Source organism: Zalophus californianus, chromosome 7 (genome assembly GCF_009762305.2).
Source record: "Zalophus californianus isolate mZalCal1 chromosome 7, mZalCal1.pri.v2, whole genome shotgun sequence".
NCBI classification, from domain to species: domain Eukaryota; kingdom Metazoa; phylum Chordata; class Mammalia; order Carnivora; family Otariidae; genus Zalophus; species Zalophus californianus.
The window spans coordinates 77,713,383-77,737,662 of record NC_045601.1 but is presented as its reverse complement, the minus strand read 5'-3'; the positions used below and the strand labels follow the sequence as shown (position 1 = coordinate 77,737,662).

The following is a 24,280-nucleotide window of genomic DNA, read 5'->3' as shown; positions in this document are numbered from 1 at the left end:
GGGTTTAAGTTTTACTGTATTCTCTAAGCCAGCTAACAGTAACTAGATTTAAGACTGTCTTGTTAACTTACTATAAATAAGGTATGTACATTATAATGTGTAGCAATTGTTCAATGATATTAGTTTCTTTTTTGTATACATTTTCACCTTTCTGTTGCCTCAAATTTCAGGCATAAGAAAAAAGGGACAATACAATTGATTTTTATCAATATATTGGAATTATCTAATTTAGTTGCTTTAATAGAAATTCTTTGGTTAATATTTATTATTTATTCTTTAGCTATATTTGAATAGTGTCAAGGTGCAATATTTAGTGGTATGTTTTCAGAGGATGTAAAATAATCTTGCTGATGTTTTAAATATTTTTTTCCTTGGAGCATAATGAAGGTGCTAGCTTAAGTCAAGAGCCGGGTGATAAGGCCATGACTGGCCCATATTTTTTTTTTAGTATGATTACATTATCATTATTTAATTTAATTATTATGGTGGAGTTGACAAAATCAACATACCTCAGAGAAAGAGGGTAACATGCTTTATGAAACTGTTTATGTTCTGTCTATTCTAGAGTTTAGGCAGTGACCAATTTATACTGTATTAAGAACATTTAGAAAGGTCATGGGGGCAATTAGGAATGGTCATGACACTGGCCTTTCTAGTTCTTTCATTAACTTTCCATGAAACTGAACATTATAATTGATGCTATCTCTGAACTAGAAACAAGGGCTACCTAATCATCAGGTACTGCAAGAGTTTTGGCAAAGCAGGGGCGTACAGGAGTGAAAGCTCATACATGCAAAAAGTTGATTTAAAAGTTTTCATTTCCTCCAAAACTTTGAGATCTTATTATATAGTTTTAATATCCTGCAAATCCTTTTTTCTGATATACCTGACAACTTTAATAGATTCTAAAATGTCCACTTCGTCTACGGCCATACCACCCTGAACGCGCCCGTTCTCGTCTAAAATGTCCACTTCGGGGGCGCTGGGCGGCTCAGTCGTTCAGCGTCTGCCTTCGGCTCAGGCCGTGGTCCCAGGGTCCTGGGATGGAGCCCCGCCCTCCTCGGCGGGAAGCCTGCCCCCCACCCCCGCTCCCGCTCCCCCTGCCGTGCTCCCTCTCGCTGTGTCTCTCTCTCTCTGTCAGATAAATAAATAAAATCTTTAAAAAAATAAAAGGTCCACTTTATTCTGTCCTAATTGTCCTTAAAGATAGTAGCTAATTTTGCTGCCCTGCAAACACATCATCTCCGTCATCCTTCCAACCCTGCGTGGTAGGTACTGCTAACAACACTTTAATTGTCCTAGAGTAGTAGACACTCTCAATTCTCTGAGGTTTGTAAGGCTGTTTACCTTAGACAAAGTGGCTTTATATGTTTTAAAATTCCTTTTATCTCTTCCCTTGCTATTTTCTGTTGTCTCGCCCTATCACTGTTTTAATGCCTATCCCTATCTAATTTGCTATGCGTGCCAGTAAATCCAGTAAGACTTTGTTAGAGTTTTGTATTTAAAATTTTAAAGTAACGAAGCTTGTTAGTGCAATTGCAATGCGTGAATCTCATACACACTTCTGTTCTTGTCTTATTCCTTGCCCCGACCTGTTGGGTAGTCAAGGTTAAATGGCTTTTGAGTAAATGATATTTTACTTCAGCGTGTCCAAAGGGATAAATGAATGTAATTTTTCTTCCTTACCCTGGCATTTGTATTTGTATTCATGCATTTCAGAAGCCTCATCCCTGTTGCATGTTTGCTGAAAGTTGGGCACAGTAACAGTGTTTTCTATTTTTCAAGATGTATTATCTGCCCCATCAATATTGCTTAGAAGTTGACTGTCATTGTAGTCAGAGCAGTCTGACCTGGACCTCAGAGATCCTGACAGTGGGCTTATAGGAACATCTTGTTCCTGTCAACTTGACTTTGAAAATTAGACCTAATCCACTTTTCACAACTGGATATACAGATAGCTTACAATTATTACATTTTTTAAAAGTACTCTCTACCACATGAATGAAATGTCAGTTCCAGGCACATAGGAAAAAAACACCATCTGTGAAATGAATTGACTCTTTATGACAGCCCTTAGATGTTCTTAACATTTTTTATTTTATTTTATTTATTTATTTGACAGAGAGAGAGAGGGAACACAAGCAGGGGGAGTGGGAAAGGGAGAAGCAGGCTTCCCGCCGAGCATGGAGCCTGATGCGGGGCTCGATCCCAGGACCCTGGGATCATGACCTGAGCCAAAGGCAGCCGCTTAACCGACTGAGCCACCAGGCGCCCCGATGTTCTTAACGTTTTTGAATGTTTTCTTCTTTAGGTTATTTTCCAGGTTAAGGTATCCAACAGAGTGTTATGAATACATATGAAATTTAAATTACCTTTTTTACATGTTAATATAAAAACTTTTTACATTTACCCCTTGCATAATTGAATGCCCATTGTCATAGGTAGTTGAGAGTGGTTTTTTAGCTCTCCTAACATTTTTTCCCTTCAGTACTCAAAATAAGCCCAGACAAGTTTAATTATTCGTATTAGTATTCTTTAACCTAAAATTCTAATAAATTTAGAAGTATTATGATAATGTAAAAGTAGTGCATTCTAAACTTTATCCTTTGTTCTATTATATAGGTATTCCAGGTTTTGAATGAAAAGAAACAGATACATGCCATAAAATATGTGAACTTAGAAGAAGCAGATAATCAAACAATTGAGAGTTACCGGAATGAAATCGCTTACTTGAATAAACTACAACAACACAGTGATAAGATCATCCGACTTTATGATTAGTAAGAATTTTTTTTTAATTTAAAGGAAAACTATTTTTGCTATAATTCTTTAAACTTAATCTTAATAGTATAAACTAACCATGAATTGTTTTGGTTTTTTTATTTGTTTTTAATGGCAGTGAAATCACGGACCAGTACATTTACATGGTAATGGAGTGTGGAAATATAGACCTAAATAGTTGGCTTAAAAAGAAAAAATCCATCAATCCATGGGAACGCAAAAGTTACTGGAAAAATATGTTGGAAGCAGTTTACACAATTCATCAACATGGTATTTTAAAATCTCTTTATATGCAGAGTTATAATAATCATTAATAATGTCATCTTAGAGAAATACACCATTAATTTTTAAGTATTTGTTATTGGCACTTTTAGACTAGATAAATATTTGGAAGCTCATTTAAAGATGAAAGGACAAAAAAACCATTTCTTTAAAGCATTGTTTACCAAAGGATATAGTGCATGAACTCAAGTTCCCACAGCCATAATGCATCCATAATGCAAAATATATCTTTATTAGTATTAACGTAGTCCATTATCCTGGGTCTCCAAATAGTTCAGTTATAGCAGATCTGAGACTTTGCGGTTCAGGCCTCTCAAAAATCTGAGATGTTTATTTCTCATTCTCCTGGTCATTTTGTATTGTGTGCCCTGTGTGGGAGTTGGTTTTATTCTTTTTCAATTGTTAGCCCTAAGTTGTTTTTTTTTACTTTACTTGGACTTGGTTCTTTTTAGGGATTCTCTGCCTTTACTGTATTCTTTTTTTAAAAATAACCCTTAACCTAAATAATTGTAATTTTTTTCCCCTCATGTCTCCTATAAGTTAAAAGATAATTCACCAGAGATTAAGATCAGCATTGTAGGGATAGAGGTGTCAGGGGCATTAGGGTCTTACCACTTGGCAGTATAATTTATGATGTTATGTAGTGGGTGGTGAATCAGTGGTTTTAAGATCATTAACTCTCAAGCCAGATTGCCAGGGTCAAGTCACAGCCCTGTCACTTAGGCTATATGATCTTGAACAAATTACTTAAACTCTTTGCCTTAGTTTCTCTCTTAAAAGTGGAGATAATAATAGTACAGTCCTTAACCAAGTGCTGGTATGAGAATTGAGTGATTCAATCTAAGCAGCAAACTTAGAAAAGTGTCTGGCACATAGCAGGTGCTATATCTTTTTAGAAAATATTAAAAATGAGCATTTAATTTGATTGACTAAAGGAATCAACTCAGCCAGTAAGTTGTGAAATTTTTTTGTACTTAGAATATTTTACATTGTCTGATATCACAATGGATTTTTATTTTGAAGGCATCGTTCACAGTGATCTGAAACCTGCTAACTTTCTGATAGTTGATGGAATGCTAAAGCTAATTGACTTTGGGATTGCAAACCAAATGCAACCAGATACAACAAGTATTGTTAAAGACTCTCAGGTAAGACGTAATGAATGGTTGGCTTCCACACACTACGGTTCAATTCCTTTTCACCTGTAAAGTATTTTGCTAACGGGGATTTTATTTTTTCCTACTTCATTCTTCAAAGGATTTGAAACCTTTGTATAAGAATAAATACCATAAGAATCAGAACCATATTTAATACACTTTAGTATAGAAAGTCAAGATTAGGTAGAAATAAATTGAGCAATTTTGAATGATTTTCCTATAGCTGAGGTAGAGAAGCAGTAATACCTGTCTTGGAGATCATCTTGGTCATGATCTTGAGTTCACCTGAAACTTTGTCTCAGAAATATCTGGTAACAACCAAAGAGGAAATTGCAGTTAGATGTTTTTCATTGTCCATGAGGTAAGATTATTTCATTCTTCTGGAGAAGTAAAGCTTTTCCTATCACTTGCATTTGAAAAAATTCTTTTTTTTTTAATAACTAGTTTTTTAGAAGATTTATTTATTTATTTTAGAGAGAGCGAGCAAGCACAAGTGAGGGGAGGGGCAGAGAGAGAGAATCCTCAAGCAAATTCCCCACTGAGTGGGAAGCCCAAGGTGGGGCTTGATCACAGAACCCTGAGGTCATGACCTGAGCCAAAATCAAGAGCTGGCTGCTTAAGTGACTGAGCCAGTCAGGCACCACTGAAAAAAATTTCTCAAGTGGGCCTTCATATTGGAAACACCATAATGAATACTGTACTCAACTGCATTTTTCTAATAGGGTATGCAATCACAGACTTAATAAATTTGTCCCCATAAAAACTAAGGTGATGACACCAAAGAATAACTAAAAGTAATCCTGCTTGGAGCCAAGATGATGTGTTCCATGTATGCAGATTTTTGATGTGGATCTGCCATCCTAGAAGTAAAACTAGACCATTTTTAGGAGGAATAGATGGACGGCATGCCCTTGAAACAATTCTATTTGACAGTGACTTCTCTTTGTATCATAAATGCGGCTGAACATTGGGGCTCCTGGGTGGCTTAGTTGGTTAAGTGTCTGACTCTTGATTTTAGCTCAGGTTGTGATCCCAGGGTCATGGGATGGAGCCCCAGGTCAGGCTCCCTGCTCAGTGGGGAGTCTGCTGCTCTCCATCTCCCTCTACTCTCTGCCCCTCTCCCTGTTCATACCCTCACGTGCAGACGCTCTCTCTCAAATAAATGGTAAAAAAAAAAAAAAATACGGCTCAATATTTAGTTGTAAATCAGCTTGAAGATATCCTCTATGGCAAGGTCCTAAAGTACAGGTATTTTGTGTTTGAAAACAGAACCATTTGTTTTAAAATAAAATAAATGCCTTATAATGTTGGCATAATCCGACTGTGGAAGCTCTTGCATGATTTACATACTTGCCCCATCTCACTCTGGGCATAGGCCCAGGGAATACTTAGAGACATAGCTAGAGTTTTGATTGGTTGGTTGGTTGATTTTTTTAAAAAAAGCATTCTAGGTCTATTCTAGCACAGAAATGAGTGATTGATATCAATTCCTTCAAAGCTTATGGCTTTTAGGGGCGCCTGGGTGGCTCAGACGTTAAGCGTCTGCCTTCGGCTTGGGTCATGATCCCCGGGTCCTGGGATCAAGCCCCACATCGGGCTCCTGGCTCAACGAGGAGCCTGCTTCTCCCTCTCCCACTCCCCCTGCTTGTGTTCCTGCTCTCGCTATCTCTCTCTCTCTGTCAAATAAACAAATAAAATCTTAAAAAAATAAAAATAAAAAGCTAGGTTTTTTTTAAAAAAAAAAAGCTTATGGCTTTTAGTATAACTTTAGTCTCGACAGTTTTATGGTAGTTGTTCTCCATCATCATTGAAAAAGCTCAGCATTCTGAAAGGAATAATTTACCGATTATGAATCCAATTTGCTGGAGTTGTGAAGAAATTTATGTCCTAATATTGTTGTCAGTTACTTGAGTTTTTAAAAAATTACTGCATGATGTAATTATTCAAGTTTCCAAGAGTCTGACGTTTGTGTTTTAAAAAACCTAAGGCAAAATAAAGTATTTTCATTGATTTGTGTTTTCTGTGAGTTGCATACAGGTTGGTACAGTTAATTATATGCCACCAGAAGCAATCAAAGATATGTCTTCCTCAAGAGAGAATGGGAAATCCAAGTCAAAGGTACTGTGAAGGTTATTTACATCCCATTTATTGGGCATCAATAGGGAATGGACTATTCTTTGATTAAACTTAACAGCCAACTCAAATTTGCTCAAGTTCTAAAACTTTTTAGGTCATTATAAAGTCCTTGCTTTCTTAAGTAAATTGTCATGGGATTCAATTTTACTGTTATTTATTGATTTGAGACTGTTCTTTTAATATGATGGTGTCTCAACAGTGTGCTCCAATAAGAAATGTTCCCAGGGTATTTTTAAGTTTTAAAATTAAAGGTAGAAATTATGACTAAATTATCTCTGATTTGGACCCCTTAAATGGTATTGAACTGATAAACTTTGAAGTCTTTTGTTTCTTCTTTGATTCTTACGTTTTATCTCTTACCATTTATTCATTTGCGAATTCTGCATTTCCAGGTTTAATTCTAGTCTGTAATTTTTTCCCAGCCTGCCACAGGCTACTTTCCCACTTACCTTATTTCACCACCTCAGTGAGCTTTGTGTTAGCCTCATTGGTGTTCTTGCTGGGCTCCTTTTGCCTGCCAGGATGCCTCTGGCTTCTGAACTAACCCTTCTTGCTCTGGAGCAGTGTCACAAAGTGCACGCAAGCACACATTGTTGTCCAGGGACCTGCATTCAAGCAATAGATCTGCCTCTTCGTTAACAACAGTCTTTGTGACTTGACTTGCCTACTTTTAATTAATTAAAAAGTAATTGAGGGGCGCCTGGGTGGCTCAGTTGGTTAAGCGTCAGATTCTTGATTTTGGCTCAGGTCATGATCTCAGCAGGGTCCTGAGTTTGAGCCCCCGTAAGTCTCCGCTTTTGCTTCTCTCTTTCCCTCTCCCTTTGCCCCTCCTCCCACTCGCTCGTGTGTGCGCACACTCTCTTTCTTTCAGAATAAATAAATAAATCTTTAAAAAAATAAAAAGTAATTGAAGATTAAATGAGAAAGAATATTAATACATTACCTAGTTCAAAATAATTGCTTGATAAATGTGTATTTACTAATTGTATTTTCTGTCCTAGAAAATTGTCAGGCTTCTAAATATCTTCTCAAGTAACTGGTATACATTATGTCAAGTAGTCCTCATCAAATTCTTTTTATATCTTTTAAGCTTCCCCTTTTCTTTTAATACTTGGATTTGTTGTCTTTTTTTTCTTGATTAGATTTACTAAGGTTTTGTTAATCTTAAAAAACAAAGTCTTCATTTATTCTATTTTCATTTGTTCTCTAATTAGTTTCTGCTTTTATCTCTATTATTTTTATTTTCTTCAGGTTTCTTTTTCTGGTTTCTGGATTTTTTTTAAGATTTTATTTATTTATTTGACAGAGAGAGAGAGAATGAGCATAAGCAGGGGGAGTGGCAGGGAGAGGGAGAGGGAGAAGCAGGCTCCCCACTCAGCAAAGAGCCCGATGTGGGACTTGGTCCCAGAACTCTGGGATCATGACCTGAGCCGAAGGCAGACTCTTAACCGACTGAGCCACCCAGGTGCCCCTCTAGTTTCTGGATTTAAATAATTGCTAATTTAATTTTTGCAATTTTATTAATTAAAACATTAAAACTAAATTTTACTCTTGAGTTTTAACTTCTATTTATACATTTTTGTAGTGTTTCTTATTTTCATTATTTCTAAAATTTGCAGTTTTAGTTTTAAAATACTATGCAATAAGATTTAAAAAAAAAAAGATTTATTTTGAATTATATGTAGAGTTCAGATTTTTTTCAGTTGTCAACTCAGTGCTTTAGTATTACGAGAAAATCTCCAGTCATTTGAAACCCCTGTTATCCAGTGGCCTTAATGATTCTGAACAGAAGACAAATTTTTTATCCCAACATATGAGGTAATCCCTGCTGGTAAAGAGCACAAACCCCTCCCAGTCTCCTCTGTTCTCAAATTACTTTCCAATGAACATCTGTTGGCTATTTGGAGTTTCTGTTCTGAAATCTATCAGGCCCATTTACTATTTCCCTCTGCTTTCTGTTTCAAATACCTCTACCATACAGGATTTGATTTGTGGCTGTTGGTACTTTGTCTCCATTAATATTCTGGGGTTCATGGGTATAGTTTTTCACTTAGTTTTATTGTAAATATTTTCTGTATGTATATGGTTTTGCTACCAGGCTTCTCTGTCTATCTTATCTGGGGACTTGGACAGATTGAAAAACTATGCTGTGATCTAAAAAGCAAAACAAACAAACAAAAAGAACAGACTCCTACATACAGAGAACAATGATGGTTGCCAGAGGAGAGGGGGGTAAGAGATTGGGCAAAATGGGTGAAGGGGAGTGGGAGATACAGGCCTCCAGTTACAGAATGAGTAAGTCAGGGGATGAAAGCCATAGTATAGAGAATAGAGTCAGTGGTATTGTAACTGTGTTGTGTGATGACAGGTGGTAGCCCCACTTACGGTGAGGTAGCACAGTGTATCGAGTTGTCAGATCACTATGTTGTACACCTGAAACTAATGTAACGTGTCAACTATACTTCAGTTACAGAAATAAACAAATAAGAACAACTATGTTGCTGCAGCCACTGCCATTTTTCCATAATTTGAAATCCTTTTTAATCCATGATTTATTTAGAAATGGATTTAACCTCTGGATATTTAAGTTGGAGGAAGAGGAGGGTTTTTTTAATTATTATTATTAATTTTTAGTTTTTTTTGTGTTCAGATAGTGGGATCTGTTTTATCTGCCATTTTCTGAAAGGCATGTTGAAATTTCTCTACCATCCTCCCAGAAGAATTTACTATCGTTTTTACTTAATATAGTTCTATTAAATGTAGTTTCAGTGCATAGACATTTGTGACTATCATCTTTTCTTGGTTGGTTTTACCTTTTATCATAAAATGACTTTCCCTCTTCTGTTAAAAGTGTTTTGCTATGTTCTCATTCTCTTTTTCTAATATTAATATTCCTATTTTGCTTTTTTTCTTTCTCTCTTTTTTGCATTTGGTTATGTGTCCATTTCTTTTCTTTTTTCTTCATTTGGTTTAGATGAATCTTTTTTGAGAGCATGTAGTTATATTTTGTTTTAATGTATGTTTGAATATATACCTTTTAAAAGGAATTTAACCCTTCTTATTTATTATGCCCACTGCTGTGTTTATCTTATTCATGTTCTTTTTAAAGTCAAAATGATGATTATGTTATAATATTGCATTATTTCTAATGATATTTAATACAAAGAACACTTAATAAGTAACATTTCTTGATTACTTACTATACCCAGAAATTACTCTCTCTGCTTATACATATCTCATGGTTATATCACTCATTTAATGTCCATGACAATATACTTTTATTATTTCTATTCTAGAGGTGAGGAAATGGAGCTATATAGAATTACTAGCTAATAATAAGGCCAGGATTCAAATCCAGCCCAGCCTCGATTTATTCTTGGGTTCTTGGGTTTAGGATAGCTCAACTTAAACCATTTTAAAATCTATGCATACTTATATGTTATGAATTTATATAAAAATTTATCCTAATCCTGGGGCACGTGGGTGGCTTAGTCAGGTAAGCGTCTGACTCTTGATTTTGGCTCACGTCATGATCTCAGTGGTGAGATCAAGCCCTGCATCAGGCTCCGTGCTTAGCACAGAGTCTGCCTGGGATACTCTATCTCTTTGTCTCCTCTCTCTCTCTCTCTGCCTCTGCTCCTCCCCTTGCTCTCACCTACGTGTTCTCTCTCTCTCTAATAAAATCTTAAAAAATATTTATTGTAATCCAATAATTTTGGAGAAAAGTAAATTTAAAACTTACAGTTTTTTAGTTTCTATATTTTCAGAAGCTGACAACATAATATATGTTTCAGTTGAAATATTTTAATTATAAGTTTATTGAGAGACTTAAAGCTCATCTCTTGATAAAATGACAAAATATAATAAAAACTAGACAAAGATGTTTTTTTCATTTAAACCTAATTTAGTATTTGCCCATTCATTGAGCTTTAGTTATGATTTTAAATGTTAGGGATTATATGTGTAGGTGTGTGTGTGTATAAAATATTCTTACATTTACTTTTATGTTAAGATTATAGTAACTTACTATTCTTTTTTTTTTCTCTAATTAGATAAGCCCCAAAAGTGATGTTTGGTCCTTAGGCTGCATTTTGTACTATATGACTTATGGGAAGACACCATTTCAGCATATAATTAATCAGATTTCTAAATTACATGCCATAATTGACCCTAATCATGAAATCGAATTTCCTGATATTCCAGAGAAAGATCTTCAAGATGTGTTAAAGGTAACATTAATAGTATATGCATATAGAAGAACAATATTTCATATACTTAAGTTGTTTGCTTAGAAGAAATAGTTGAACTCACTGGAATTATGTAACTGGCTTCAATAGATATATCTGGTCTATTGGAATGAATTGCTGAATGAATTAGCTTTTTAAGTCATGTTAAGCTCACTTTGAAGGTGTTTTAAAACTTATGAATACTTGGGGATTTTGCAAAAATGACTTGTGAAATAATCTTGTTACTTCTGAGTAGGCTATCTGGAAAGCAACTTCTGTATAGTATGATACAATCTTGAAAGACACTTAATATTACATAAGAAAACTTGATTTTCTTTTAATTCTTATTTGTATAGTGTTGTTTAATAAGGGACCCTAAGCAGAGGATATCCATTCCTGAGCTTCTGGCACATCCGTATGTTCAAATTCAAACTCATCCAGGTACTTCTTTGAAAATCCGTTTATTAGTAACTACTAATCCAAACAGATACATAGCTGTAACAAAAAAACAATATGAATCAGCTTCTCTTTTCCAGCCTACTTCCTTCCGTAAGGAAGTTCCTTTTATGCTAAAATCCTAAATTAAATGAAATTGCTTTTTTTTAACTTGCTGGCATTCATATTTACTTATTCTAGGTAAATGGCTATGATTAGTGATAAATTACAAGCCAATTATTGTGCTGTTAAACAGAATGTATTTGTATGTGATTTTATATTTTTTATTGGTACCGGCATTTTATTGATTATATTTTTTGACAGGTAACCAGATGGCTAAGGGCACCACTGAAGAAATGAAATATGTTCTGGGCCAACTCGTTGGTCTGAATTCTCCCAACTCCATTTTGAAAGCTGCTAAAGTAAGAATGTCTATTCTCTTTCTACATTACTTTTATTTATTTATTTGTTTTTAAAATATTTTATTTATTTGAGAGAGAGAGAATGAGATAGAGAGCACGAGAGGGAAGAGGGTCAGAGGGAGAAGCAGACTCCCTGCTGAGCAGGGAGCCCAATGCGGGACTCGATCCCGGGACTCCAGGATCATGACCTGAGCCGAAGGCAGTCGCTTAACCAACTGAGACACCCTGGCGCCCTCTACATTACTTTTAAATGTTTTCTATAGTTTAGTGAATAGACACTTAAGCAAGTAATCCAAAGAAAAGTTGGTCCAATCATCAGATCAACTATGAAGTATATTTCTACATTTAGATACTTAATGTGTGCTTTTTGACAAATATAGACTTAGTTGATTTACATTCTTACTCTGCAGATAGCATAATTGAAAGTATATTATCATATTAGGTGCATTCCTAAAATTGCTGTCAGGTCTTGATTGGAATAAATTTCAAAAGGAATTTGTCGTTTAAATCAACGACATTCTTAACACAGCTTTTGAATTCATTTCTTCTAGCCATTTTTTTTTTCAGAAGCCATCTTGGAGAAATCTCTGTATTTGTTACATGTAATGACTTGAAGCTATGTACAGCAGTCAGAACATTTCTCAAAGCAAATGTCTTAGACCTACCTTTCAGCCTCCCAGTGTTTATTTCTATCTATACCAACATTTTTTGATCTTGTTGCCGTCAAACCCCTAGTCATTTCTTGAACCCTATGTATGCTTATTGACCAACTGGTTTAGTTACCAAGCAGTTACTAATTATTTATTTCAGTAATAATGTTATTATAAAATTATGGGAGCTTAAATTAAAAATACTCTTAGCTCTCTGGGTAGGGTAAGGCCAATCTAAGATGTCAAGAACTTGGATACATTCTGGAGGAATTTACTATATATTCACTATTATATTTGCATTCATGACATAAAGGTAAATTTTTTCTTAAATTTTCCTAAGTGCTCGTGGTTAAATCAATGGCTTTAGGAATTCAAATTGGGCAAAATTTGTTTTATAATTTTATTCTTTCAAATCTCCATGTTTTAAATTTCTACCAGTATATTATTTAGAGCCTTTTATAAATAAAATTGAGATGAATTAGTTACCTTGACTACTAAGGTTATATAAGTTCCTTAATGGTAGAGATGTCTGTTATCTTTATAAATTAAATGTTGGCTTAGCCTTAAATCTTTTAAAATATGTAGATTGTAATATAGCTAATTGTGTTTATTTATATAACAATTTGTATTTTTTTAGTGTCATCTGTTTATTAGTTGAAATATCATCTGAAACTATATTTCCTGATGAGTGTATTTTAAAGTGTAGCAATTTATCTAAGACTGGCTTAATTAAAGAAAAATACAGCAGAGCAAGAAGGCCTTTAAAATATATATATGCTTATTAATGGCTATGTTACATTTCTTTTATAGAATGATGGAGCTGTATCTCATGATAGTGGATTTTTAGGCCAAGCTAGGTGTTTACTATTCTTAATTATCTTCAATAGTTTATAATTTTCTAGTTATAATAACAAGAGAGAAATTCATTACATTTTTTGTAGTTATCTTTATTTGTCTGATAATACATTGACCTTTAGAAGTTACAAAACAGGTGTGTGTTTTTCATTTCAGACTTTATATGACCACTACAGTAGTGGTGAAAGTCATGATTCCTCTTCCTCCAAGACTTTTGAAAAAAAATGGGAGAAAAAATGATTTGCAGCTACTCATAAATTGTCAGATATCAACCTGTAAAATATATTGGACTGTTATACTCTTGATTCTCTGTGGAAATCTGCTCTTAAAGACAACTTCACCCTGAAATGTCAATGGCAGCAAAATTCAGTAGATTATCCTCAAAAGAAAACTGTAAAAATAATAACCACTAATGGTACTGTATATATTAAGTTGTAGAATTGTTTTCTCTCTTTTATGCTTTTCTGTAAAGCTACTCTATTTGATACCATTTCACACTTAGAATAGTGGGTGAACAACTGAAATATATTCTGAAGAACTATGTAAATAAAGCTTTGTAGCATAAAATGACACTAAAATGTAAAAATTGTATAATTATTTTCTTTAAGCAAATGTACTGCTGGTGTGGCAGCATAATTCTTAATAAAAACTGAATTAAGGAAAGACACAAGAGTAGATCTTAGTAAATGAACGTCAAGAAGAAAATTACAAACGGTTTGAATTCTAAAATAGATTTTCTAATTGCTTTATGGTACAGAGTTTTAGGGCTGTACTTTGTTCTTTTAATTCTCTCTGATTCTTCATAATATCTATTGCTTGGTGTTTAGAGTATCATGCTGGCTTTTGAGGTATAAGTTGTATAGGGCATGCCCTCACTGTGTGACTTGCTTGGTAATTGGTAATTACAAATGTATAGTCTTAGAGTCTCCAGACTGAATCCAGTTGACTCTCCCCTCCGCCCCTCTTCTTTTCTTTTTTTAGATTTCAATAGACTTTTTTTTTTTTAAATTAAGATTCTTTTTTAGACCAGGTTTAGGTTCACAGCAAAATTGAGGGGAACGTACAGAGATTTCCCATATAGCCCTTGCCCCCACACATGCAGTCTCCCTCATTATCAACATCCCCCACCAGACTGGTACATTTGTTAAAAGTAATGAACCTACATCGACACACCATAATAATCACCCAAAGTCCATAGTTCCATACAGTTCACTCTTGGTGATATACATTCTATAGGTTTGGACAAATGTATAATGACAAGTATCCATCATAATACTATCATACAGAGTCTTTTCATTGCCCTAAAAATCTTCTGTGCTCCTCCTATGCATCTGTCCCCTACCCCATAATCCCTGGCAATCAATGATCTTCTAATTGTCTCAACAGTGTTGCCCTTTCCAGAACATTATATAGTTGGAGTTACACAGTAGGTAGCCTTTTCAGGTTATTTTCTTTCACTTGGAAAATTTCCTCTAGTTCTTTTCAGTGCCTAGTAATATTCCATTGTATGGATGCACCACAGTTTATCCATCCACCTACCATATGTCATCGTGATTGCTTCCAGATTTTGGCAGTTACGAATAAAGCTGCTATAATCTGTGTGCAGGTTTTTGCGTGGATGTAAGTTTTCAACTCCCTGAGGAGCAGGTTTGATGGACTGATGGTAACAGTATATTGAGTTTTGTAAGAAACTGCCAAACTGTCTTCCAAAGAGGCTATACCATTTTGCATTCCCTTCAGCAATGAATGAAAGTTCCTGTTGCTCTACATCCTTGCCAGCATTTGGAGTTGTCAGTGTTCCAGATTTTGGCCATTCTAATAGGTATGTAGTAGTATGTAATTGTTCCTTTAATTTGCATTTCTGTGATGACACATGATGTGGAATATCTTTTCATATGCTTACTTGCCAGCTGATACCATCTTTGGTGAGATGTCTTTGGCTTATTTTTTAAATTGGGTGTTTTTTTTTTTTTAAGATTTTTTATTTATTCATTTGAGATAGAGAGAGAGTGAGAGCATGAGCAGGGAGAGAGGGGGAGGGAGAAGCAGGCTCCCCGCTGAGCCAGGCACCTGATGTGGGGCTCAATCCCAGGATCCTGGGATCTTGACCTGAGCCAAAGGCAGACGCTTAACCATCTGAGCCACCCAGGCGTTCCGGGTTGTTTGTTTTCTTAAGGTTTAAGTTAGTTTTAAGAATTCTTCATGGGGCGCCTGGGTGGCTCAGATGGTTGGGCGTCTGCCTTCGGCTCAGGTCATGATCCCAGAGTCCTGGGATCGAGTCCCACATCGGGCTCCCTGCTCCTTGGGAGCCTGCTTCTCCCTCTGCCTCTCTCTCGCTCTCTCTCTCTCTCTGTGTCTCTCATGAATAAATAAATAAAATCTTTAAAAAAAAAAAAAGAATTCTTCACGTATTTTGGATAGTAGTCCTTTATCAGATGTCTTTTGCAAATATTTTTTCTCAGTCTGTGGCTTGTCTTCTCATTTTCTTGATACTGTCTTTCACAGTGCAGAAGTTTTTAATCTTAATGTACTCCAGCTTTTCAATTCTTTCATGGATTGGGTCTTTGATGTTGTGGCTGAGAAGTCATCACCATATACCCACGGTCATCTATTTCCTGCTGTTATGTTCTAGAGTATTACAGTTTTGCAGTTTATGTTACATTTAGGTTTGTGATCCACTATGAGTTAATTTTTGTGAAGAATGTAAAATCTGTCTCTAGATTCATTGTTTTGTATGTGGATGTCTAGTTATTGAAGAGACTGTCTTCTTTCCATTGTATTGCTTTTGCTCCTTTATCAAAGATCAATTAACTATACATATATGGGAGTCTATTTCTGGGCTCTATTCTCTTTCACTGATCTATTTGTCTATTCCCTCACCAATACCACGCTGTCTTGATTGCTGTCACTTAATAGTAAGTCTTGAAGTTGGCTAGTGGCAGTCCTCCAACTTTGTTCTTCTCCTTCAATATTGTGTTGACTGTTCTGGATTTTTTGCCTTTCCATATAAACTTGAGGATTGGTTTTCCATAAGAAAACTTGCTGGGATTTTGATTGGCATTGCATTCAATTTGTAGATCAAGTTGGGAAGAACTGACATTTTGACAATATTGAGTCTTCCTATCCATGAATGGAATATTTCTCCATTTATTAATCTTTGATTTTGTTCATCAGGGTTTTGTAGTTTGTTTCATATAGACCTTGTATATATATTATGAGATTTATTCCCAAGTATTTAATTTTTGAGGGTGCTAATATAAATGGTATTGTTTTTAATTTCAAATTCCACTTGTTCATTGCTATATATAGGAAAATGATTGACTTTTGTATATTAACCTTGTATCCTGTAACTTTTCTATAATTGTTGATTAGTTCCAGGAGTTCTTTTGGGTCTTCTACATAGAGGATCATGTCATCTGCAAACAAGACAGTTTATTTCTTCCCTCCCAATCTGCGTACCTTTTGTTTCTTCTTGTCTTTTTTTTCCCCCTAAATAATCTCTATACCCAATGTGGGGCTCCAGCTCGCAACTCCAAGATCAAGAGTTGCATGCTCTGAGCCATCCAGGCTCCCCTTTTCTTTTCTTGCATTAGCTAGCACTTTCAATGTGCTGTTGAAAGAAGTGTTGAGGGGACTTCCTTGCCTTGTTTCTGATCATAGTGAAAAAGCTTCAAGTTTCTCTCCATTAAATATGCTAGCTGTATTTTTTTTAAGATTTATTTATTTGACAGAAAGGAGAGAAAGAAACTAAGTGGACTCCATACTGAGTGGAACCCCAACGCAGGCCCAATCTCAGGACCCTGAGATCATGACCTGAGCTGAAACTAAGAGTCAGATGTTCAACCTACTGTGCCACCCAGGTGCCTTGCTGTATGTTTTTTTATAGATACTCTTTATTAAGTTGAGGAAGTTCCCCTTTATTCTTAGTTTCCTGAGAGTTTTTATCATGAATAGATGTTAGATTTTGTCAGTTGCTTTCTCTGCATCTATTAATAATGGTCATGTGAGTTTTCTTTTGTAGCCTGTAGATGTGATTGGTTACATTAATTGATTTTTGAATGTTGGACCAGCCTTGACTACTTGGGATAAAGCCCACTTAGTTGTGGTGTGCAATTCCTTTAATACACTGTTGAATTTGATTTGCTAATATTTTATTGAAGATTTTTGCATCTATATTCATCAGACATATTGGTCTATAGTTTTCCTATAATGTGTTTGGTTTTGGTATTAGGATAATCCTGGCCTCATAACGTGAGTTAGGAAGTATTCCCTCTGCTTTTATCCTCTGAAAGAGCTTGTGGAGAATTCATATTTCTTCCTTAAATATTTGGTAGAATTTACCAGTGAACCCCTCTGGGCCTGGGAACCCATCTGGAAGGTAATGAATTATTAATTCAATTTCTTTAATAGATAGAAACCTATTCAGGTAGTTTATTCTTTTTTTTTTTTTTTTTAAGATTTTACTTAATTTATTAGAGAGAGCACGAGCAGAGGGAGGGGCAGAGGGAAAAGCAGACTCCGCACTGAGCCGGGAGCCCAACGTGGGGCTCAATCCCAGGATCCCGGGATCATGACCTGAGCCGAAAGCAGATGCTTAACCAACTAAGCCACCCAGGAGCCCTGTTTATTATTGTGTGAGTTTTGGCAAATTGTGTTTTTTAAGAAATTGGTCCATTTCATCTAGTTTATCAAATTCATGAGCATAGAGTTGTTCACAGTAGTTCTTTAGTATCCTTTTAATGTCTATAGAATCTAAAGATTTTATTTATTTATTTGACAGAGACACAGCGAGAGAGAGAACACAAGCAGGGGGAGTGGGAGAAGGAAAAGCAGGCTTCCCGCGGAGCAGGGAGCCCAACACGGGGCTCAAGGGGCCCTGAGGCTTATTGATTTTATTTATCTTTTCAGAGTCAGCTTTTGGTTTCAGTGATTTTTCTCTATTGATTAACTGTTTTCAATTTCATCTATTTCTGCTCTAATTCTATTATTCCTTTCTTCTTACTTTGGATTCAGTTTGCTTTTCTTTTTTTAGTTTCCTAAAGTAGAAACTTAGATCATCGATTGTAGAACTTTCTTCTTTTCTAATATATGCATTCAGTGCTATAAATTTTTCTCTATGTACCGCTTTGCTGCATCCCACAAATTTAGATAAGTTGTGTTTTCATTTTCATTTATTCAAAATAATTTTTAGTTTCTCCTGAGGGTGTGACCAACAGAAGGCAGAAATCATCATGGTCCATCTTTGAGGCTCCCTACCACTAAATGTTAGCTCTTTTTATGCTTTTTCCCTGTTTTTAAAAGTTTGTCCTTAGGAGGCTTGCTCTAAATTACCTTTCCTTTGTTCTTTAAAAATAATTTTATCACATATGTATATATTCTTGAACAGTATTTTGGTGTCTTCTATTTAATGGTTTTAAAAACTCAGATATTCTGTGCAAAAATAACTCCTAAGCAGGAGCCTATTTTCTATTATGTTAAATGGAAAAATGACAATGTATTACATGTTTCCTAGAACAATAAAATACTCTTAAATAAGAGACAAGCTATCAAGTTAGCATGACAATATATAAATATGTTTAAAATACCACTTTTTGGTTGCTAAATTATGTTTATTTTTGCCTTACATATTTTGAGGCTATTTCACTAGGTGCATGCAAACTTAGAATTTTTTTATCTTCCTGGTTAAGTATCATGTTTACCATTTCATAGGGATCTTCTTAATTTCTAAATATGTATTTATTTCTTCTAAATGTGGTGTTTTCCGATTTCTCTTGGTTAATAGTTCCCTGGTGTGTGAGTGTAATTAAAATTCAACTGTTTTTTTTAATTCCAATGATTTTTTTTCTTTCTTTTTTTTGGATTTTATTTATTTTAGAGAGAGAGAGGGCATACGCACAGAGGGAGAGGGAGAGAGAGAAGCAGACTCCCCACTGAGCAGGGAGCCTGATGCAGGGCTTGATGCCAGGACTCTGGGATCATGACCCAAGCCCAAGATAGATGCTTAACCAACTGAGCCACCCAGGCGCCCCTATAATTCAACTTTTCTGTGGCCTTTTAGGAATATCCCTTGTAAATAACATACCTGAATTTTACTTTATATCCAATCACTGGTAATTTGTCTCTTTTGCCTGACAACTTTAATCTATTAATATTTGTTATGATTATAGTAAATTTGTTTCTACCCTCATATGTTTGCATTTCAACTTAATCCACTTATATTCTCCCTTTATTCTTTGCTTGCTCCTCCCTCTTTTTTTTCATTTTTTTTAAGTTTTGTGTTTTTCTTTTCTATAATTTTCCCTCTGATGGCTTAGAAGGTTTAGAGTTTTGGGGTTTTTGTTTGTTTGTTTGTTTTTTGTAATTTGTCTTAAATTTTACTGAGTTATTTAACTTGACAAAGAATCAAGTTAAACAAATATCTCAACCAAAGATTTTAATATATTTTAACTACATTAGCACAACTTGTATGACAATTATGGTGTATTTTAGTTTTATCCTATTATAATCCCACAGATTAGTATTATCATTTTATACAGAAGTACTTATTTAGATTCACAGAAACATTTGCCATTTTATATATTCCTTGTATCTCAAATTAACTTTTGAGAGGATTTCCTCTCTTTGAAGTATGCTTTTTGGAAAATTCCTTTAGCAAAGATCCATTGATAGTGAAAATCTTTTTGCTTATTTGAAAAATCACTCATTTTCATGAGATTGTTTTTTCAGGCTCTATCCATCTTATTTCTATATAAGTGATCTGTCTTTTTTCTCTGGCTACTTTTAAGATCTAAAGCTCTGTGATCTATTTCACCAAAATATGTCTTGTCATTGATTTTGTTTTGTTTTTAATCCTCTTTGGTATATAATATGCTTTCCAAGTCAGTGGAATCATATATCTTCTTGATTCTGAAAAATTCTCAGCTATTTAAATTTTTTCATTTTTAGAAATTTCATTTGGTTGTTTTTCAAACCTACCTTTTCTTCCTTGGTGGTTATTTTCTTCCTCCTCAAATGTGCGATTTTATCATTTATTTCTTTAGTCATTTTACATGGAATAATTTTGTATTCCATATTTGCAATTCCAGTACTTGAAGTTTTTTAATTGAAATCTCTTTTTTTGTTTTCTCTTCTGACTCTGCCATTGGTTTCTTACCGTGTTGGAGGTCTCTGAGACCACCCCCCAAGTTTGATGATTTGCTAGGAGAACTCAGAGGATTTAGTTATACTTGTGATGATTTATTATTAGTGAAAGGATGTAAAGCAAAATCAGCAAACGGAAAAAGGTGCATGAAGCATATAGTCTGCAGGAAACAAGCCACAAGCTTCCAAGTGTCCTTTCCCAGTGACTCACAAAGGATGCACTTAATTTCCTAGCAGGAAGTTGTGACGATACCCACAAAATGTTGTCTACCACAGAAGCTCATTAGAGGCTTGTCACTCTGGGTGTTTTGGGGTGCTGGTCATGTACTCACCCTTTACCTAACACGTACCCAAATTTTAGGCTCCCAGAGGGAAAGCAGGTATTTATCTTAAACCACATTGTTTGTACCTCACAAATAATGAGTGGCTTCCAGTGTACTGGAAGCCACTCATTATTTAGGAAATGCTGGGAATCCTCCAGAAATTTGAGTTCCTAGACTCTGGCCAAAGGCAACCTTCCAAGCAGACCTTTTTAAGGATATCAGTCTCAGGCTTGCAATGTTTACTCTTAAGAGTAAACACTTCTTCTGAATTTGTTAGTCTTTGTTTACGATCTCTGATTTGTTTGGTCTCAATTATTGGAAATTCCAGAGGAAGCCAGCGTTAACCTTAAAAAATAAAACTGCCAATTACTTTACTAGCAAAAGCTGGATTTATTTGGGAATAGTAGAGAATTGCAATCTGGAACAAGCAAGCTACTGCAGAACTGGAGGCAAGTCCACAGAACAAAGCAGAGGAACACTTAAAGATTAGGAAAGGGGAACATTAGGAAGTCTGATATAAACAAAAATTCCATTGTATTAAAGTGGCAGTTTGAAGTATAGTGGCTTTTCATTGGCTGAGCTCTTGCCTGGGAAAGGAGCAAAGCTTTTCTTCCAACTACTGGGATAGCAAAATAGTGTCCAAGGGCAAGGTCCATCTCTTCCTGTTGGATCTGTAATTGACAACGTGTTAGGGCATAAGAGCTCCCACCGGGAACCTCCTGATTCCATTCTAGAGATTTCCTTTTAATTTTCACACCAGCATTTTCTATTACCTTAAACCAGTATCAGTACCAATCAGGTTACGTTTTGCCACGGTAACAAGTAACCCTGAAAGATATCAGTAGTTTTAAAAAATGAAAAAAATTTTTTTGTTTTGTTTTTTAAAGATTTTTGTATTTATTTGTCATAGAGAGCGAGCATGCATAAGCAGGGGGAGAGGCAGGCTCCCCACTGAGCAAGGAGCCCCATGTGGGACTTGATCCCAGGACTCTGGGATAAGAAAGTATTAGGCTCTGAAATATGTACCTGTTATTTTTCATAAAATAAGTTACAATTTCATTAAGGTTTTTCACTACCTGCTCCTGCCCTACATCCTTTTGGAAGATCCTCTCACACTTAAACTGAAAATTTCTTAGAGGGAAGAAAGCAGTTCAGTGTCTCTTCCCCCTAACTGCTGACAGTTTTTAGAGTAAAGTAATTCTGACTTATTTGATTCAATACCAATGTGAAGCTCAGTTTCCTACACAGGTCATTCCACATCCCCCTTGGTCCATCCTCCTCACTGTGGCCAGAGTAATTTTTTCAAAATGCAAATAAGATCACTTCGCTTCCCTGCTACCGGCTGTTGCACAGCTTCTTACCCCTCTCAGGGTAAAATTTAAAGGGTTCCTAGGACTACTAGGTGTTGAGTGACCCAGGGAATAAAAGTATTCTGTTTTTTCTTGCGAAGACATTTTGGAGGATTTTTAATTGATGCTATTTTCCCAGAGTAGTTACAAATAACTTTGGGATGCTCTCTATGGTTCTTCACCCTTTCTTATTTTCTTCCTTTCTTCCTCTCTGCTCTACCCCTTTTACTGCCAGAAAGAGAGTATATTGTATTGAAGAGAGAAGTTTACTAGTAATTACATTACTTAGTTTTTTTAGTAAAGTAATAATGTGTATTGGCCAATATACTGGAATATACAGTATATTCCAGTATATTGTTTCCAGTATATTTCCTACCTTTCTCAAGCATTTTCCTAAGTCATTTAAACCCTTCATAAATACAGTTTTGATTCTTTTGTAATATCCTATGATGTGAATGCACAAGGATATTTCCCTATTTTTTATTTTGTGTATAATTCAGAATTAATGGAAATCGAAGTTAGTATTTGTCCTAAAATGTAGCTGATACCATAAATCCACAGATAGAGATCATGATACCATCATGAATTTTTTTTTTAATTATCAGCAATTTGATATTAGATTTGGCTATTGAAATTTGGGTTTACATTTAAGCTATCCCTAATGTGTGGTGGCCAACCAAATATCTTTGTGAGTAGATTTAATTAAGCAATCTTTTAAGGAGGAGACTAAGGCTATCTAACCAGAAAATTCTGTTGATTCCTCTTTCAAGAGATACCTAGAATTCAGTCCTCACCACCAGCACATACATCACCTTGGGTCACTGTAATCATTTTCTCACTGTTCTCTCTGCTTCCACTCTTGCCCCTAAATGTTCTGTTCTTTATAGGACACCCAGAGTGATTTGTTCCAATATGAGTTAGGGCACTTTTCTCCTCTGCTCAATACCTTCCAACTGACACCCATCTAATTCAGAGTAAATGCCTAAGTCTTTGAAGGGTAGGTTTCCTGCTGTATGTAGCCATATCTTGAAGGCAGTAGGCACACTCCTGCCTTATGGCCCTTGAGCTGCCGTTCCTTTTTCTAGAATGCTTTTTCCTTAGTAGTCACTAGGCTTGTTTCCTCATCTTGTGTTTATTCAAATGTAATTTTTCCTAATGAGGCCTTCCTTAAGTAACATTTAAAATCATAATCCCCCTGCCCCTCTACATCATAATCCTCTTCCTTGTTGCTTAATTGTTTTTTGTAGGATTCATCCTTCTAACATTCTCTATAATTGATTTGGGTGTGTTTTTGTTTTGTTTTGTTTACTACTTATCTCCCTCTCCCCCCATTATAATACCAGCTGCCAGAATGCAAAGCTTTTTATTAGTTCTGTTCACTACTGTATTCCCAGTGCCTAATATAATGCCTGGTCCATAGCTGACCCTTGATAAATATTATTTGAATGCATGAATAAAAGTTTTCTTCCTGGAAAGCAAGAATTATGTTTCTTATAGAAAAACAATGTTAGCTATATCAGCAAACTGGCTAGCCCAGTGGACTGATGTAATCCCTAGAGTGGTGGACAAAATAAAATGTCCTTTATGGAGACCCCCGACCCTGGATGCAGTCCTGCAAGTCATATCAGGGAGCTCCCTGTCTCCACCTCCACCTCCACCTCCACTTCCAGCAGGAAGTCATTATGTGACTCACACATTTTCATTAGATTTCCTCTGATTTACCTGAAGTATATGTGTGAGAGTGATGTGCACTGCCAAGAACTGTGGAATTAGGTTCTAGCCTCCAGCTATTATCTTAATCTATGACAATGAAATGAAGAGGAAGAGTTGCCAATGCATCATGCCAGTCCAAAAATTTCAAAGTTTTCAGATTGCAACAGAGCTGCTGAAAAATTAAAGAATCATCCATGACACAAGAATTAACTTGAACAAGTGTCCCTGAGGCAGCTAGAGAAGTTATTCAGGTTTTTTATGAGGTTACTTGTGGGGGCAAAGTTTAGTTGAGAAAATGGAACAAATTTCAACAGGAAATAGCAATTGATTCTGAGGAAGATCTGAACAAACTAGATGAAAAGGAACTTGCTAAAAGAAAGAGCATCATGGATGAACTTTTTGAGAAAAATTGGAAGAAGGATGATCTGAATTTCGTTTATGACATAGAAGTTGGGTTCCCTCAGGATGAACAACTGCAGTCTTGTGGCTGGGACACAGAGTCAGCTGATGAGTTCTGATATCAAAATCTCACATGAATTGATTGTGCTAGCAGAAAATCATGTTTATTCAAAGGATGTATGAACATGGTTCTAGAAAAATCTGTAAAGAACATTAAATGTACATGTTGGGTCAAGTTTGGATGGACCAGGTTACTTTTTTTTTATTTTTTTTTTAAGATTTTATTTATTTATTTGACAGAGAGAGACACAGCGAGAGAGGGAACACAAGCAGGGGGAGTGGCAGAGGGAGAAGTAGGCTTCCCGCCAAGCAGGGAGCCCGATGCGGGGCTCGATCCCAGGACCCCGGGAAC

The 24,280-nt window shown here is 35.6% G+C and overlaps 1 protein-coding gene and 1 pseudogene across 6 annotated transcripts in view; both read left to right on the top strand.

Moving 5' to 3' along the window:
• TTK (TTK protein kinase) overlaps positions 1-13,569 on the top strand; it is a 91,666-nt gene extending 78,097 nt beyond the window's left edge. For all 6 annotated transcript variants that reach the window (XM_027603323.2, XM_027603321.2, XM_027603324.2 and 3 more), the window contains 8 exons: positions 2,623-2,780; positions 2,900-3,051; positions 4,087-4,211; positions 6,258-6,338; positions 10,409-10,585; positions 10,939-11,023; positions 11,342-11,439; positions 13,101-13,569. In XM_027603323.2, coding sequence (XP_027459124.1) covers positions 2,623-2,780; positions 2,900-3,051; positions 4,087-4,211; positions 6,258-6,338; positions 10,409-10,585; positions 10,939-11,023; positions 11,342-11,439; positions 13,101-13,184 — 960 coding nt within the window. In that variant the 3' untranslated portion in view covers positions 13,185-13,569. The remainder of the gene's footprint in view (positions 1-2,622; positions 2,781-2,899; positions 3,052-4,086; positions 4,212-6,257; positions 6,339-10,408; positions 10,586-10,938; positions 11,024-11,341; positions 11,440-13,100) is intronic.
• Positions 13,570-23,260: 9,691 nt separating this feature from the next.
• LOC113927909 lies at positions 23,261-23,987 on the top strand (annotated as a pseudogene).
• Positions 23,988-24,280: the final 293 nt, after the last annotated feature.